The sequence below is a fragment of the Poromitra crassiceps genome (assembly GCF_964638095.1).
Source record: "Poromitra crassiceps genome assembly, chromosome: 5".
Lineage (NCBI taxonomy): Eukaryota > Metazoa > Chordata > Actinopteri > Beryciformes > Melamphaidae > Poromitra > Poromitra crassiceps.
In genome coordinates, this window is record NC_139642.1 from 27990906 (window position 1) to 28009909 (window position 19004).

Genomic DNA, 19004 nt, shown 5'->3' on the forward strand with positions numbered 1-19004 from the left:
ATCCTTTCACCAGCCCATCATGCTTTGTGCAAAACGTCATCCACACAATTATGTTATAAGACGGTGTGTGTGTGTGTGTGTGTGTGAGAGAGAGAGAGAGAGAGAGAGAGAGAGAGAGAGAGAGAGAGAGAGAGAGAGAGAGAGAGAGAGAGAGAGAGAGAGAGAGAAAGCATGAGACAGAACTCAGACAGTAAGAGGAATGTGATGACAAAGACAGTGTGTGGCAGAAAAATGACTAAGAGACTGAAGGAGATAACAGAAACAAGAGAGTCCAAGACAGAAAATGAAAGGGAGAGGTTACCTGTAGGGTCAAACTCATTTGAAGGAAGTGGGGATTTATCACTTTTGGGTTTCCTGTCTGGGGGATGGTCTTTACTGAGAATGCTGCTGGTTCTAGAGACAAAAAAGAAAGAAAATCAGTGTCAAAAACAAGCAATCCCACACTCCCATTTAACCACGAACAAGCTGGTGAACAGTAGAGCTCGGGTGGTGGGGGGTTGACTTCTGCAATTCTCAAATCACAGGTCGATTAAGAGGGAGGGGCATCCAAAAATGTATTTCTAACAAAGTGTTTAGACTTCCAGGTAATCTTTGGTCCATGAATCAAGTATAATAGTTGTAAAAACCTCAAATTAAATTTGATACAATATTGAATTTATATTTATAATAAACTTACAGTGTTTCCCCTAGAACATTTTTCAGGCCTGGAGGGATTTCGAAATGTAACTCGACCGCAACGGTGGGGGCCCTCACTGGCGACGCGAAACTTTTAGCTAACCTGTTCGCATCTATCTTCGCTATGGCATCCCAAGTATCATCATACTATTATGGGATGCGATGCGAACAGTTGTATTATGGGATGTGCGTTTCCCAGGCAACGACACACGTTGACACGTTTTGGAACAGCGCTGCACGCTGGCACAATGCTCCTAAAAGCAAAATGCTTATTGTTTTGAATGATTTGGCATCTTCTATTACTGTCAACAACAGTATTGTAATAATATGCCATAAAGGTTTATCGAAATTTTGGGGGAAGCAGAAAAAAATGTTTTTTGCAAAAAAAAAAAAAAATCTGGCCTGGCGGGGGTAGAATGGTAGGGGAAACACTGACTTATATATATATAATAAAATCACTTTTCAGATTATGACAAGAAAAACCAACCGCAATTGCAATATTCTGTCAAATAAATGCATGTCAAAGTCTTTCAGCCCTAGTGAATAGTGCAAGAGTTGATCACATTTGAACAGGATGTGCTTTGTTACTGGTCACACAAGGGTACTGTAGTCTCTAGTATAGAATCTAGCTTTTTCTGCAGACGTCACAGCAATGCAAGTATCTGTCTGTACTGCCGTACGTACGCGCACCACAATCCGCAGGCCACCGGAGGTTCTGAAGGGATTACACCAACAGACACAGAACCTCCAATTGTTCACGTCGGCATCAAGGATAATGAGACGAGAGGAGCTTGGTAGTGTATGAATCAGGCTGAGTGTGTGGACTGTATGAAGAGGATGTGGAGCTGCACTGCTGAATGGCCCGAGAGCAGGGCCAGAGAAAGAGCACTCCTCAGAGGAGGTGCCACAGGGCCGGACCCCGGCTTGAACCTAGCCAGCCTCTGTATGGCTGCCTCTCTGCCCAGACCCAACCCAACTGTGAAAGGCCACTGTTCTGCTCACAGTGGAAGGCAGAGATGGGCCGCTCTCAGAAGAGGGGCCCCTTTGTCCCTGGCTGTGTGTGTGTGTGTGTGTGTGTGTGTGTGTGTGTGTGTGTGTGTGTGTGTGTGTATGAGTGAGAGAGAGAGAGAGAGAGTATGTTTGGTCCAGACTCTGAAGACCACTGTGTTACAGCAAGGCAGCCCTCCTAAAAAACGGACTCATTTCCTTCATCAGTGCTCTGTGTATGTAACCCATCGCTCTGCGTGTGTGTGTGCGTGTCCATATAGGAGGAGTGGCTGCACAGAAAGGAGGAAAATAAAGATTCTTACCTGTTTGCTTTCTTGGGAAACCTGCAAGGTAAAACAGGGGAGACCATCATTATCCGATAAGCAATGACATCAAAGAATATTATACCGGAAACAAAACAATCACAACACAGTCCATGTCTATATGGAGGGTGAAAAACAAGATGGCTAGATGGCCTACAGCTTCTCCTGAAAGCTCTCCTATAGCATGGCGGCTATACGGTCTCTCCTGAGAGCGCAGCAGTAAACATGATAATCCTGATCAAACATCAGCCTCCTTCTCAGCTGCAGATTACAGGCTTTTCCAGGTCAAATGTCCTCAGCCTCTTAGATCTCAGCTGTGAGTGTGTGTGTGTGTGTGTGTGTGTGTGTGTGTGTGTGTGTGTGTGTGTGTGTGTGTGTGTGTGTGTGTGTGTGTGTGTGAGAATGAGTGTGTGTGTGTGTGTGTGTGTGTGTGTGTGTGTGTGTGTGTGTGTATGTGTGTGTGTGTGTGCGCCCCCCCTTCAGTTCCTCAGAGATCACGGCTGGACTGTCATAATCATATCCTAATCACGTCCAATGTGGCCTGTTTCCTTCAAGGCAGACGAGCCCAAGGCCGATTAGTGCTACAGGGTGATGCAGAGATTAAATCATCTAGAAATGATGGATTATTAGTGTATTGACTTGCTGTTTGGTAGACACATCAGAATGTATTAAAATGTATATGTGTTGTAAATGTCAGCGATGGGTGTTCCATCTCATCAATAAGATGTTGTAGCCTGTACACAAGGATTTAGCTTAAGGTCTAGATTCACTATCAGTCCAAGAGGGAAGGGATGTACTGTATGTACCCCAAAACAGGTTTAAGTAAGGTGTTTGTGTCAGTCGTCTAGGTTGCCTCTCTACTTCATTCCTGTTGGTGTCTGCACACAGACAGCATAGATACACAAGCTTGTTTTCCTCCCTTCAGAAGTAGCCATTTGCTGCCATTCATCTCTGTACAGTATTCAATATAAAAAATAAAATAAAATCCAGACATCACAATTGGCTGAGCTAGATAATCAATCACAGTTAACATTTGTTTGTAACATTATTATTATTTTAGGAACAGCAGTGAATTTCAAGCTAGGTTTGACACAGTAAAGTTGGTATTATTTATTTATTACAAAAAAACGAGGGGAAAAATCTAATTAGATAAGACATCCATTGCAAAATTATTGTGGGAAAGTAAACTAGACAGACAGTAGTAAATGGGCTCTACTCTACGACCACTACAGCTCTACTCTAAACGACACCAGTATTCTCTAATATAAGATAAGTATAAGTATATAAATTCTAAACACACACACACACACACACACACACACACACACACACACACACACACACACACACACACACACACACACACACACAGCACAACAGCAGTAAGAATGAGCAGAGTTGAGTTGAGCAGAGCAGAGCAGTCTTCTGTAATGGGGAGGTCTCACGACTACGGTAACTAGACCACATTAAGTCTCTTTCTCCTGGCGACAGTGCGTCCCATTCAGAGCCATGCAGGGGCAGCTGAATGGCCCGTTTATGAACATCCCCCCCGACTGTAATAAGTTCCAGAGCCTCCAGCAGGAAAAAAAGAGAAAAACTTTAACTAGCCCACTCCCTCGAAACCTCTGAATTGGAGAGATGGAAAAGTCAGCACATAAACACACAGTGGATAGGGCACATGTGCACGCACATGTCGGCCTCAGGGTGGCAAAACTGAGTGGGCAGATGTTGTTCTTGGTTAATCATACAGGAACAAATGAAAACATGACAAGCAAACCCAGAAGTGAGATGACGCATCACAGACTGTCTAGTTATCACAGACTGTCTAGGCCCAACTAGACAGTTCTGAATCACCTTTTCAGAAATGGAGTTGCACATCTATATGGTGATGGCACTGGATAGATAGTAGTAGGGATGCAGGTGGCGACTAATTTCCCTGACGACTAGTCATTGTTTATGATAATTTAATTGTTTGTTTAACTGACTAGTATTTCTCGTTCCGACTAGTGACGGAGTGGGCGTTTAAACGACTAGTCGTTGATGTTTAGGTTTTAAGTAATTAGGCCTGTTAGATTTTATTATTATTATTATTTTCTGATTTCCACCCTATTTTTTCTCCCCGATTGTACTGCTCCACTCTCTGCAAATCTGGGGAGAGCCGTAGACTAGCACCATACTTCCTCTGACACATGCGCAGTTGCCAGCTGCTTCTTTTCACCTGACAGCAGGGAGCTTCACCGGGAGGACGTAGCGAGTGGGAGGATGACGCTATTCCCACCACTCCCCTTCCACCCCGAACAGGCGACCCGACCGACCAGAGGAGGCGCCAGTACAGCGACCAGAACATATACCCTTAATCCGGCTTCCCACCCGCAGAAACAGCCAATCGCACAACCAAGCCGGAGGTTACACGGGGGCGCGAACCTGCGACCCTCGTGTTGGTAGGCAGGGAATCTACCGCTACACTACCCGGATGCCCCAGGATTGTCTGAATAAGTGAAAACAACGATAATGTGTAAACAGACTTTCAAATGCACTTATTAATACACACACTAGTAGCCTGCATCCTGAAAATCTATCTAGCAGTGCCTTGAGAAGGAAAAAGGAGTCAGAAATGGCCTGACTGAGACACGCTGGACGGTTGAAGAGAGGGAGGGAGGTGGTTATGAGCTGGACGGTTGAAGAGAGGGAGGGAGGTGGTTACGTGGTGGAGGATGGAAGAGAGGGAGGGAGGAGGTTACGGGGTGGAGGATTGAAGAGAGGGAGGGAGGAGGTTATGAGCTGGAGGGTTGAAGAGAGGGAGGGAGGAGGTTATGAGCTGGAGGGTTGAAGAGAGGGAGGGAGGAGGTTATGAGCTGGAGGGTTGAAGAGAGGGAGGGAGGAGGTTATGAGCTGGAGGGTTGAAGAGAGGGAGGGAGGAGGTTATGAGCTGGAGGATTGAAGAGAGGGAGGGAGGAGGTTATGAGCTGGAGGGTTGAAGAGAGGGAGGGAGGAGGTTATGAGCTGGAGGATTGAAGAGAGGGAGGGAGGAGGTTATGAGCTGGAGGGTTGAAGAGAGGGAGGGAGGAGGTTATGAGCTGGAGGATTGAAGAGAGGGAGGGAGGAGGTTATGAGCTGGAGGGTTGAAGAGAGGGAGGGAGGAGGTTATGAGCTGGAGGATTGAAGAGAGGGAGGGAGGAGGTTATGAGCTGGAGGATTGAAGAGAGGGAGGGAGGAGGTTATGAGCTGGAGGATTGAAGAGAGGGAGGGAGGAGGTTATGAGCTGGAGGATTGAAGAGAGGGAGGGAGGAGGTTATGAGCTGGAGGATTGAAGAGAGGGAGGGAGGAGGTTATGAGCTGGAGGGTTGAAGAGAGGGAGGGAGGAGGTTATGAGCTGGAGGGTTGAAGAGAGGGAGGGAGGAGGTTATGAGCTGGAGGGTTGAAGAGAGGGAGGGAGGAGGTTATGAGCTGGAGGGTTGAAGATACACTGAGGTACACTCACTCACCATGGCACTATATTAAAGAGAGTGTAGAAACAACATTACTCTCTCACCATGGCACTATATTAAAGAGAGTGTGTAGAAACATTACTCTCACTCACCATGGCACTATATTAAAGAGTGTAGAAACATTACTCTCACTCACCATGGCACTATATTAAAGTAGCGTGTAGAAACAACATTACTCTCACTCACCATGGCACTATATTAAAGAGAGTGTAGAAACAACATTACTCTCACTCACCATGGCACTATATTAAAGAGAGTGTAGAAACAACATTACTCTCACTCACCATGGCACTATATTAAAGAGAGTGTAGAAACAACATTACTCTCACTCACCATGGCACTATATTAAAGTAGCGTGTAGAAACAACATTAATCTCACTCACCATGGCACTATATTAAAGAGAGAGTAGAAACATTACTCTCACTCACCATGGCACTATATTAAAGATAGCATGTAGAAACAACATTACACTCACCATGGCACTATATTAAAGAGTGTGTAGAAACAACATTACTCTCACTCACCATGGCACTATATATTAAAGGACTTACAAAGGCCAAAAGCCCAATCACTGTCAGCTTAGCCAAAATAAAGGGGTAACCAGGCTACAGAAGGCTGTAGAAGGGGCGAAATAATCTAATTTCTCCGTCTGCCTCTACAGCTTTGTGTAGAGTGGACTAACAGATCGAAGTAGTGTAAGTGATATCCTAAGCCTGCTGGGTTGGCTGTTATGTTGGCTTCAAAGTGGATATCGCATCACATCGTGCTATTAATGTTGCCATAATGGATATTGTGGCATAATGCATTTTCTTCAATGTTAGGCATCATTTCCATGTGGCAAGACACAAATATCCACATCATATATATATATATCATATCATCTGCTTATTTATCAATTATTAAACTGTTTCATCTACACAAAAATACTATTCTTTCCCACTATTCCATTTTCAGGGTTTAACAAACAGCCAGATGGCCTTGGGAGACAACTAGATATGCCAGTCAGTGGGCCAATTTGGCTAGTAGTAGTGCTAAAAAAAAGTCACTGTGACATCACTGATGACACCACTGATGACATCACTCACTGATCAGTGATTTTATGACATCACTAATGAACACAGAAGTCATGCGTGAACACAGAAGACATGTCTGAACAACACGGTGAGATCACATGATCAATTCCAGTATGGAGTTGCGATCAGTGATGTGATAAATCACTGATGATGCCACCCACTGATGCTGTCATACATTGTGACATTATCAGTGATGTTATAAATCCTTCCCTGTTGAGGTTATAAATTGGACGACTCTTGCTCATAGCCTACTAAGCCCAGCCAATAACGGCTGAACCTGCAGCAACAACAACAACATAGACACCGTTATTAGACTCGGTCTTGTTTTCTTAAAAATTGCTCTCAACGATTACTTTATAAAAAAAATAGTTGGCGATTAAACTTCTGTCGATCAACTAATCGATTAAGCGACTAATGGTCGCTTTGTGTTTGTGATTGTTTTTATTGCTTGTGTGGACCCCAGTAAGACTAGCAACCACTTTGTGGAAGCTAATGGGGATCCGAATAAAGAATAAAGAATAATGGTTGCAGCTCTATTTCATAAGCCTGTAAGATAGCTGTAAGATAGCTCTGCCACGGGCCCACTCGTCTCTGTGTGCTGCTTTTTCTGACTCATCTGATTGGATGGCATCATGACAGCTCAGAGTTAGTCAGATTTGTGTGGGGAAGACATGGCAGCAGCTATTTTAAAGTGAAAGATTATTTCACTTTTGGAAGCAACCGCTTCTTTGGGTTGAAGAAGAGGAATAAGTCCTGTACAAGTGGTCTGCACTAGTAAGGCACATTCAATTGCTACATTTTTTCACCAATAAGTTATGCAAAGATAAACTCGATGCCCATGACAAGACTCTATACAGCACCTAGCTTGTATGTTAGCAAAGCAGCTAGGTGACTGACAACTCCTCATCAGGTCCTATTCATGCATTGGCAAGACAAATGAATGGACAGAGATACGATTTTTCCCCCCCTCGTTACATTTACAGAGAGGCTTCTATCATTATGATAGCTCATCTATTTTATAGTGATGGGGGGAAAAACATTTTTAGTTTTTGCTTGCTGGGCTACTGAAGACAAGTGGAGGAAAACTCATGAACCCTCATGTTTTTCTAATGCTGCTTAATATGCATGCATACTACTGTACTACACAGCACACATGGCTCACTGCAACATATATCCTTCCTTTTGTTGTCTAGATGTTGTGAATTGACACAGAACAGAACAATATTGCAAAGGCTTTTCTGTCAGACATAACTACTTGTTATAATAGGGGCTACAACACATAATTGCATTTAGATCAAATGAAAACAAATTCTGAAATGGCAAGACAAGAAAAACTATGAGGTGCATGCTGCTGTTACAGATGTTTGTTACAGTTAGTATGACTGTATGTTGATGAAAACTAAATCCAGGCAGTAAAAGGTTGACTGGTTCCACTATAGGACTGCATTACTAGGGCAGAGCTTCTCTGGCTGAAACAACAAGCATAGCTCACTAGATGGCTTTCACAATTTACTACATTCAAATTGGAATTTTAAATTTAGATTATTTTTTGTGTGAGCATATCTTGGCACTATCAGATCCGTTCCATCGGTGAGTAGTTTTCTGTCCTGTTGGCAGTGGTACTTACATTATTGTTCTATGCCCTAAAGCTAATTTTTAATCTCAACCTCAGCAACTCACAAACACATGCCTATATACTGTAGATGCACGCACGCACGGGCACACACACGCACACGCACACACACACACACACACACACACACACACACACACACACACACACACACACACAAAGATTTTGTTTTTTAGCATTTTTGCCTTTAACTCATTGAGTGCCAGCCACTTTTGGAGAACGGACGCAGAGTTTCAGAGCGTTTTTCAGTGATTTCTCGAGGCCCACAGAATATTGTGTGATATTACTATGTAAACACTGAACACGCACAAAGAACGATGAGACTCTCTTCTATCATCTGCAAAAAAAGTTTATTGATACCATTTTCCGTTCTTTAGTTATGAGCCGGAGAAGATAGGCTGTTTTGAGCAAAAAGACACATTTCAAATTAGAAGCTGAGTTATTCCGCCTTTTGTGAAATGCAGCATTTCAAGCACATTCACTGAGTCTGAAGATAATATTTTCTGATGTAGTGACGTGGTGTAGTTGTGTGGTGCCTGCGTGCCCCACCCCCCTCTCCCCCCTCCCCCCCTCAGCTGCAAACTCCTCCCCACACTAACACACAGCCTCACGCACCCAGTCTATTTTCGGAGCGCTCCGTTTTTGTGCGGCGGTTCCCAGCGCGACGCGGAAATGCCAAACCGGACTGCAGGGAAAGGTTTGGCCCTTCGGCGTCGGGTGCTGCCTTTCTGGCGGCTAATCGTGTGGAGAAACTATACAGCAGAGACAGAGGGGCTGAGTTGTGGGCGCGGATTGACTGCTTTTCACAGCCAACGTCAGCTGCAGACAGAGCAATCTATATGGCTCTGACTGCAGCATGAGCGGTTTCTTTTTCATCACGGGGCTTTTTCAGGCTGTTTTCCGGACCTTTCTCTAATCTGGAGAGCACTGTCGCCACCTAATGGGTCTGTAAAATAGGTTATACACATCCAATATCTACAATATTTGTACAGGAGATGCAGAAGGCTTTGATCCACGTCCCACCGTCAAAAAACGCATTTGACGTCGATCGACGTCCTTGGCACTCTACGTCACTATTTACTTTGACGTCGATCGACGTCCTTGGCACTCAATGGATAGGACAGTAGATAGACAGGAAAGGTTGGGAGAGAGGGGGGATGACATGTGGCAGAGGACCACAGGTCGGATTGGAACCCGGGGTCAGCCACGTGAAGGACTAAGCCTTAGTGGTACGCGTTCAACCAGGTGAGTCACCGGGACGCCCCAACAAAGCTCTTTTATGAAAAAGTCTATTATCACAGAACACTTTGCCCCACTGCAGCACTTTCATCTGGGTCAGACATAAAAAAATACAGCCTGGAGCTCTAAATCTTCCTCCAAGACTTGTCTGGGGTTTGTTTGTTTTTCGACACCAGATGATCAGTAGATAGCCAGCAGCAATTAATTCTGAAGACAACTTGCCAAAACAACAGTCTACAAAGTGTCTTTAAAAATCAATTTTCCTCAGTTCACACAATTCTTCAGATCTATAGCTATAAAGGCCTTCGAGCATGAGCTAGGACCTCTTCCTGGACGGGGCCATAAAATGTGAAGGGAGAGAACGGAGAGAGAGAGAGAGAGAAGGCAGAGTCAGAACAGGGTGGGATGGGAGGGAGGGGCAGCGCTGACGCGGGCCTGAGCTTGAATGCTCCATTGAGGTTTGGTGTTTTGATGGAAAACTGTGGCAGAGCTGCAGCAGTGGTAGCAAGAGAGGCCGGGACCAGACCAGACCATGGAGAGAGAGGAGGAGCAGAGGGAGGAACAGCCTTAACTTAAGGGAGCAGGACTCTCTAACACGGAGACATTTCTGTGAAAGGTCCCCCAAACAGGAGAGGAAGGAAAACGTTGAACAATGAGGAACAAGACCAACTCACACAACGATTGAGGGGAAGCACTTCAGCTTACTCTCAGGTCCCCTGAGAATCAAGCTGGCAGAGAAAGACTGGTTATTAGAGAAGTTTCCCCATTCAGAGTTGAGTTTTAGTCAACTGAATAAAAATGTACTAATAAGCCAACAGAAAATCAGACAGACTATGATCATAATAACAGTAACCAGGCTTTATTCCTACTCTGATGTACCTAAAGCTATATGTTCAGACTAGACCCTACGAGCCCTCTGCGAGCCCTCAGTGACAGTTTTTGGAGCTCGCCAACAAAACCCCCAGATCAGAGGCAAATCTGCACTGGATTGCTGTGTGAGGAGTGTCCACAGACATGAACATGGAGCTCCGAAATCCCCAAAAGTTGATCCACGCAGTTTCACCAGTCACCAAAACAGGATGTGAAGAATCAAGATGTTGGTTTTAACCAATAAAATGCTTGTCCTCGGCCCATTACACACAGCGCAGCTGTCTAAGGGAGTTGGTTTACTCAGAAAATGCCCAATGCAGTTGGGTCAGATCGAGGTCCGAGCCACACTTATTCCTCTAGTAGTCTATTCTTTACCTTTGCAGCAAGAATATTTAAACAGGCATGTCAGACGCATATCTTTATTGAAACACAGACAACTGAACATAGACGCTCCTATCTGCATTTGCGGATACTTATTATGAGCAAATATCAACATTGCCTTGATGAAAAAACCACGCAGCTAAAAGTAAAACTGTCATAGAGTGTGCCCTTACCACAGCTAAAAGTCCTGCTAGCATCAATGCTTGCACAATGTGGTATTATAGAGGGAATGCACGTGACGTCACGGACGCGACAGTCAGTGCGGGTACGCCCACTCAGCTGCAGTGAGTGTCAAAACGTCTAAACAAGCCAGGTGGCGCCGCCGGGTCACGGTGTTTAGCGTTCAGCTTCCGCGAGAAAACAACGAAAAAGGGAAAGTGCTGTTGTGCCATTGACTGTAAAAATAGATTCAACAAGGCGTCGGAGGTATCTTTTTACAGGCTGCCGAAAGCTAATGAAACGGTCCCGGTCTTCTCTGCAGCTATCCAGGGTTTCAATGAGGGCTCATTCATTCTCTGGCTGTGTTCTAACTGCACAGATATAACGTTACATGAGTGATAGTGTTCACTCTGAACAAAGCTAGGGACAGCGTATGCTATATTTTTCTTAATAAAAGTTGTAATAAAATAAATATGTACCTCTCCACATACAACCAGAATATCCATTGCTGTCCTCGTTACTTTAATGTCGCCAACAAATCCAGCCTTGAAGTACGACCACGCTACGTCCAGGCTCTTGTATGCTTTCATGCTTTGGTTTGTGTATTTCCCCGGCGTCGATATTAAGTACATATAAATGTCAGGAAACCCTATTCCTGGCCACATGTCTACGTCCATGGACCACTGGTTCTTTGGCAAGCTGTAAGGGTCACATTCGAGTCCAACTGCCTTTATTTTAAGCAGATAATCGTTTATATTAGCCGTGGTTTCGCTACTACCCCTGGCAGAAGCCACGTTTGTTTTGGAAATTTGACACTCAGTGCTGCTCAGTCCGGCTGAGGGGGCGTGTTCGGGAGGGGGCGTGGCGTCGGTGCATTCCCTCTATTTAGCAGACTGTTGTATTAGCATCAATGCTAGCGGGACTTTTAGCTGTGGTTAAAAAAAAGCACATTTCCAGAGATGGCAGTGACAACAGAATACACACGCAGGCTTAGCTAAGGGTCTTACCTACATGTGTATGAGGGGGGCATCATTTGTGCTCATAATATGTATAACTAATGTTACTTGCTGGTCTAACCAGAGATGATGAACAGTGCAGCCACACTGCAGCCCAGAGGGAGCGCTTGTAATTTACCCCGGTGAACGCTGAAAATGGCACGAGCGGGCGGAGTTTTTCTCTTTTATTTCTTCCTCCACCTCCTTCCTTGGATGTGCGAATATCTCCTTAAAAAATTCTTCCTCCATAAAAATGAACGGTGTTACCGGTGGGCGTGTTATGTAATCGGTTTATGCCCCACCCACCACTGTGTGTAACACTGACTACTGCGTCCTAGTGGAGGTGTGTGTGCGGGGCTCGAATCTCCAGCTATAATATGCAAGTTCATATACCAGCATCACCTGGCACCCGCTGCATCTGCCTGGCCCAGACCCTCCTGCTGCAGTCGCTCCATTTGTGCATTTTGATTCACCTCCTCATAGGAGCGCTGCCTGGGAGAGGAGGGGCCTATCTCAAACTGGGAGAGGAGGGGCCTATCTCAAACTGGGAGAGGATTGGCTGGTCTTGGGAGTTGCCCCCAAGCTGCTCAGATCAGACCGGCGTGTGTTCCATCCCACGAGGTGAAATACTCACTAACCTGGCACACAGTCTACGACACATCTTTCCATAGGTTAGAAAAAAAAACTATGTCAAGCACAAATAACTGGAAATCTGTGGTGAGGGGGCCTTTTTCACCGCAGCCATTTTGTGTCTCAAAGGCAGGGCAAACACAGGTGCAACCAAAACATGAATGAGGGCCCCCCAGCACTGGAACACAGTTGGAAGCCCTCATTAATGTTTTGCAAGGATTTCCATGATTTTCTCAGGTCAGATATCTTCACTGACCAGTTGTTTTGAGGCAGGACTCTTGGCCAACATAATGTGCACACTAGAGGGTTGAAGCACCTCCTTTCCCCTCCCAGCGTTGGAGGACAGTAGACAGCATAGCGTGAAGAAATGTCTATCCCCCGGCCCTCATGTCAGGAATCCTCATGAGGTTTATTGGGGCAGAAAGGGCACCGTTTTCCCCCCTGAGGCTGTAGCTAGAGCTAGTCTCACCACACCTCTCTCTCTCTCTCCCTGTCTGTCTCTCTCTGTGTTTATCTCCCACATACACTTCACACTCACTCTCTTATGCTCTCTTTAATGTTCTTTGTACCTCCCTCCATACACACAGTCACACACATAACTATGGTCACACCTCGTGACATGAGTGTCCTGAAACATCAGTGAGTGAGAGTGGATGTGTCCAGTAACCAGACCGCAATACAGAAGGTGCTTTTAAACTCAAGTACCACTCTGTGTGTGTGTGTGTGTGTGTGTGTGGGTGTAGCCTCCTCCTCTCTCAGGGGCAGGGAGTGGGAACAGTGATGTCATCATGGTAGCTGTGGCTGTATGTGTGTGTGTGTGTGTGTGTGTGTGTGTGTGTGTGTGTGTGTGTGTGTGTGTGTGTGTGCAGCCACAGTGTGCAAGTGACTCAGGTATATAGATTAGATAACAAGCACTGTGTCTGTGTGTGTGTGTGTGTGTGTGTGTGTGTGTGTGTGTGCGTGTGCGTGTTCTCTCCCATTGGCAGGCTGTAGGCATGCGTCAGGCTGTTCAAGAGCCTGTATCGTTACACCACGGAGATAGAATCACAGGCCATTGTGGACCAGCTGGTATGAATGGCTGGCTGAGGTGCTGAATAGGGAATATTGACAGCTCCATAGGCTACTTGTCAGGACACTGGCATCATGACTCAGTATAAAGTCCTGCTGAAGAGATCGTGCTATTAGGACCTTTTTCACAGCAGACATTTTGTGTCTCAAAGGCAGGGTAAACACACCAAAAACATGGTTGTGGTACAATGGTCACTAGTAGAAGCCTGACTTAAAGGAATTAACAGAGTTGTTGTTGTTGTTGTTTTGTTTGGAGGGGGGGGGGGGGGATCTGGCCTGTTGATCAATTTAAACCTAAGTCAAACAAGGGAATTTCAACACTGATTCTGAGCCAGATTTGGATCAGGGCTAGTCAGGCTTGGGGGGGTGCACTCCGGCCCAGATTATCCTGCAGTGTGAACTATAGGGTTGTGTTAACATTTTCCAATTGGCCACCGTCAGCCCACCAACCGGCGGTTGCTAATATATTGGCGCAGGTGTGTGTGCTGCCTGCAGGGGGGCGGGGAAGTCCCTCACTCTCCACACGCCTCTGTCTACTGAAACGTTAGAGCCTTTAGGCTACTCTTTAAAATAAATCACCTTGAGATCTTTGCCAAGCAATAAGCTGTGAAGACAGACTGAGTACTGTACCTGTCCAACACTGTTTGAGAGAAAGAAAGAAAAAGTCAGATGAAGCTATCACGGACGCCTCCGCTTGCAGCCTCCGATGCCATCATCCATCGCTGATGGCCGGACAGGCATCGGTCACACCCTCTACATCGCAACATCATGACTGAGGGCACCTCAATGTCCAAATCACTATTTAAATGCTTTGTTTTTCTCTGGGCAGGTCATGTATGGGTCATGCACAGTCAAGTTAACCTCGCGTCACCAGGCTCTTCCCAAAGAGAAGATCCTGGTTCCCATTGCACTTGAATTAACCCTCTCGGCGTGGTTCCGGTGTAGACACTGGAACCGGAAACATGTAAACCGGATACGTGCCACATTTTTATCGTTCCCCGTGTAGGATAACTAGTCGTTTGTTTTATGTACTATGTCACTTTTTAACGTTAGTCACGTCATGTTATCAGGCTCTAGCTAGCTAACGTTAGCTACACGGAAGATTTGTTTTGGCACACATGTATCCGGTAAATGGGTTCCGGATTCCTTGGTTTACGCCACCAGGTGGGTCCAGGTGGAAACGGCTCCAGACTACAGTCAAGTAACATGAGGTGTCTCTTGGTGAGAGAGCCTCTAGTGGGCGGGGCGATCACGGTGTTTAAATATGGAAAAGTAACCCGACACAACCGGGGCGCGCCGGGCAACAAACACACATTCAAACAAGAAGCACACAGTTTAGTCTGAGCCTTTGCGGAGCCGCGGTGCTGAGAGGTTGTTGTGAAAAATAAATGTTGATGAAGAAGAAACGACACATTCGTTCCTATTTTCAACCCAATGTGAGTACATGTTTGTTTCTATGAAGTAGCTCCGTTATGAGCTAAGCTTGCTAGGCTGCTGTGTTTCTGCCAGTGTTCGTCTGTTGCAGCAGCCTGTCTGATATTCGAGCTGCACATTACATTGATGTCATCATCATCATCATCAGGTCGGTAGGTCACTGCCCTACCGAAAAATAGAAAAGATGCATTCATTGGACCAAACAGTAGGCCAATCAGTATTTTACCTGTCTGGGCTAAACTTATGGAAAAAATTGTATTTATGCTCATTCAAAATTACTTCTCAATACTTCTCAAATTACGCATCAATTCGGATAATCGACACGCTTATAAAACTGTCTATTCAACATGCACAGCTCTTACACAATTAACAGATGATTGGCTACAAGAAATAGATAATAAATTATTAGTTGGAACAGTGCTGTTAGATTTCAGTGCAGCTTTTGATGTAATTGATCATGAACTACTCCTTAGAAAACTAACTGCTTATGGTTTTAAACCTTCCGCTGTTAATTGGATGAAAAGCTACCTGCTCAACAGACAACAGTGTGTCATGTTTAATGGATCCTTGTCAAGTGTTGAGACACTACAATGTGGGGTGCCTCAAGGAAGATGCCTTGGGCCTTTATTATATTCAATATTTGTGAATGATTTGCCACGTTTAAAAAAATGCTCACACCGCAATTTACGCAGATGACACCACAATTTATGTTTCTGCAAAGAATGTTGAAGACCTGAGCAGTCTACTTCAAGATGAATTGATGCAGATTTCAAAAATCAAGCTTACCCAAAATAGAGCTGCGAGACTCGCTCTGCATTGCTCAATCAGAGACAGTGTTGAAAGAATGCATGCTGAATTGTCATGGATGAGAGTTAATGAGAGATTAGCTTGTAGCCTTATTTTGTTTATGAAAAATGTTTATATTTTATGTAAACCTGTCTGCCTCTATTCTCAGCTACCGCTTACTAGTGATGGGCACAACTATGGCACTAGACAAGGAATGGCGGGTCAGTTCGCTCTCCCAAAACCCAGAACTGATGCCTTAAAAAACACTGTAGTGTACAGACTGGTGTACAGGGCAATTAGCTATTGGAACCGACTAGACAACATCTAGTTTCAATTACAAGCAGAGTCGGATTCAAGAGGAAACTGAGAACATTAATTTTGTCACTCAGAAAAAGATTCTCTTAGATTGATTTCATTTTTATGTTTGTTATTGTATTCTGTTATGGGTTATGTCTGCTTTATGTTGACGATTTTCTTTCCAATAATTGTTTTAGCTTGTGTTTGTTTTATGTATCTGTGTGGTTTAGAATTCTTTTCAACTAATCAGTTTATTGCATTATTTTTTATTACTTTTTTCCCACTAACATTGTAGAAGATTGTTTTCTGTCCAACTGAACTTTAGAAGGATGTTTTTGGCAAGTTTATTTTCTGTGTAATGTTTCTGGTTATTGTTGTATTATTTCATTTCATTATGTATTTTTATTTTCAATTTTTTGCTTCTTGAATTTTACATTGTAATTTCAGACCCCAGGAAGAATAATCGCTGCTTGAGGCAGTGGTTAATGGGGATCTTAAAATAAATAAATGAATAAATAAATAAATCATCATCAATGATGTCATACTGTTGGTCAAGACAAAATAAGAAATTTGAGGTTGTTATCTTGGGCTTTGGGGAAAAAGTGATTGACCTTTTTCAGCATTTTGTGACATTTTATAGAGGAAACATCTAACCGATTAATCGAAGTGGATATTGATGTACAAAACTGTCCTGTCAAAATAAAAGCAAAATGTTTCCCCCAAAAAAGGGGAAAAAAAGAAAAAAGGTTGGTGACAGAATCTGTGTTCTGACACTGATGCTTGTCGAGAAAGAGTGCGGTGTGCTAGCCTGTTCGCTACCCTGAATCAGCAGAGAGAGACAGACAGTATAAGATTAATCACAGAGTTGCTGGTCTCTCTCTACAGTACTGCCTGAATCAACAAAGACAGGCAGTGTAAGATTAATCACAGAGTTGCTGGTCTCTCTCTACAGTACTGCCTGAATCAACAGAGACAGGCAGTGTAAGATTAATCACAGAGTTGCTGGTCTCTCTCTACAGTACTGCCTGAATCAGCAGAGATAGGCAGTGTAAGATTAATCACAGAGTTGCTGGTCTCTCTCTACAGTACTGCCTGAATCAACAAAGACAGGCAGTGTAAGATTAATCACAGAGTTGCTGGTCTCTCTCTACAGTACTGCCTGAATCAACAGAGACAGGCAGTGTAAGATTAATCACAGAGTTGCTGGTCTCTCTCTACAGTACTGCCTGAATCAGCAGAGATAGGCAGTGTAAGATTAATCACAGAGTTGCTGGTGTCTCTCTACAGTACTGCCTGAATCAACAAAGACAGGCAGTGTAAGATTAATCACAGAGTTGCTGGTCTCTCTCTACAGCAGTGATTCCCAACCAGGGGTACGTGTACCCCTAGCGGTACTTGAGCAGCTTGCAGGGGGTACTTTGAATGATTGGGGAATACAATTTACTTCCAAAATGATAAATAAATATATATATTCCAAGTCATTTCATAAGCCCATTGTTAAAATGTGATGTGTGTGCCGCAACTAGTTCTGCTTTTAAGTGTCAACTGCTACACTGTTCTGCTACTGATAATGGCAAAAAAAACAACTAAAAAGCCCAAACACCGGCAGTTCAGTGAAACATATATTTTGTATAGATTTACTTGTATGTAATCATCAACACGCATGAGTGAGGGGTACTATTGTCATGGAAAAACAGCTCAAGGGGTACATAAGACAAAAAAGGTTGGGAACCACTGCTCTACAGTACTGCCTGAATCAACAGAGACAGGCAGTGTAAGATTAATCACAGAGTTGCTGGTCTCTCTCTACAGTACTGCCTGAATCAACAGAGACAGACAGTGTAAGATTAATCACAGTGTTGCTGGTCTCTCTCTACAGTACTGCCTGAATCAACAGAGACAGACAGTGTAAGATTAATCACAGAGTTGCTGGTCTCTCTCTACAGTACTGCCTGAATCAACAGAGACAGTGTAAGATTAATCACAGAGTTGCTGGTCTCTCTCTACAGTACTGCCTGAATCAGCAGACAGGCGGTCTAAGATTAATCACAGCAACTGCTGGTCTCTCTGTACAGTACTGCTAGCAGGGTTGGACGATGTCTACCAACTTGAATAGTCACGATGTCCAGGGTAAAAATCGGCGATGGACGATGAATCGTTGTTGGGGGTGGGGTGGGGTGGGGGGGGGACCTTATTTTTGACCAAAATAAGGTCAAGGACAAAAAAAATCCAGTTATAATGCATGTAGGTACAATATTCAGTGGCAGTTACATTCGAGAGTACTATTTTCTCGATCCTGTAAAACTTAAGACTTAATTCCCCCAAAGTAATTAGCTGTGATAATGTCAGGTCCTTCTGTACATTCTTCCAGAAGGAAGGTGCAGCATATTTCAAGGCATTTCTGTTTAATTCAGTTCTAGCTCTAGGGACTACCATTGTTTGGTGTGCATGATGCCACTCTGATGTTGTAAGCAGGATAACTGTAAAGGCTAGCAAAACCAACTAACATAACGTTACCAAGCCGCTAAAGCTAGCAAGCTAACTAGAGCTAACATTAGATAGCCTGCTGCATGCATCTCTACTGAAGGAAACATGAGTTGCTGCTGCTTATCATCCTGCTCAACTGTCTCCTGGAAGGATTACTATTGCTTCTCCCACAAGGTATGTTATCCTGGCATACATTACAGATGACATGATGTATCTGTCTCATAGACTTAATGACACCACCGATATGTTTCAGCAAGGTCTCAATGTCACGATGGTGGGGGGGGCTGAGACCATCGGCTGTGCCCGACATCGTCGATTGGACGATGGCCCAACCCTAACTGCCAGGCGGTGTAAGATTAATCACAGTGTTGCCGGTCTCTCTCTACAGTACTGCCTGGCAGTGTAAGATAAATCAGTGTTACTGGTCTCTCTCTACAGTACTGCCTGGCAGTGTAAGATAAATCAGTGTTGCTGGTCT

General features: G+C 44.4%; 1 protein-coding gene across 1 annotated transcript in view; it reads right to left on the reverse strand.

Annotated features, from left to right (window-relative positions):
- Positions 1 to 19004, reverse strand: part of arhgef12a (Rho guanine nucleotide exchange factor (GEF) 12a) — a 66971-nt gene that overhangs the window by 36713 nt on the left and 11254 nt on the right. Inside the window, exons 2-3 of the mRNA XM_083637866.1 lie at positions 1986 to 2006; positions 302 to 393 (exon numbers count right to left, since the gene is read on the reverse strand). Coding sequence (XP_083493992.1) covers positions 302 to 393; positions 1986 to 2006 — 113 coding nt within the window. The remainder of the gene's footprint in view (positions 1 to 301; positions 394 to 1985; positions 2007 to 19004) is intronic.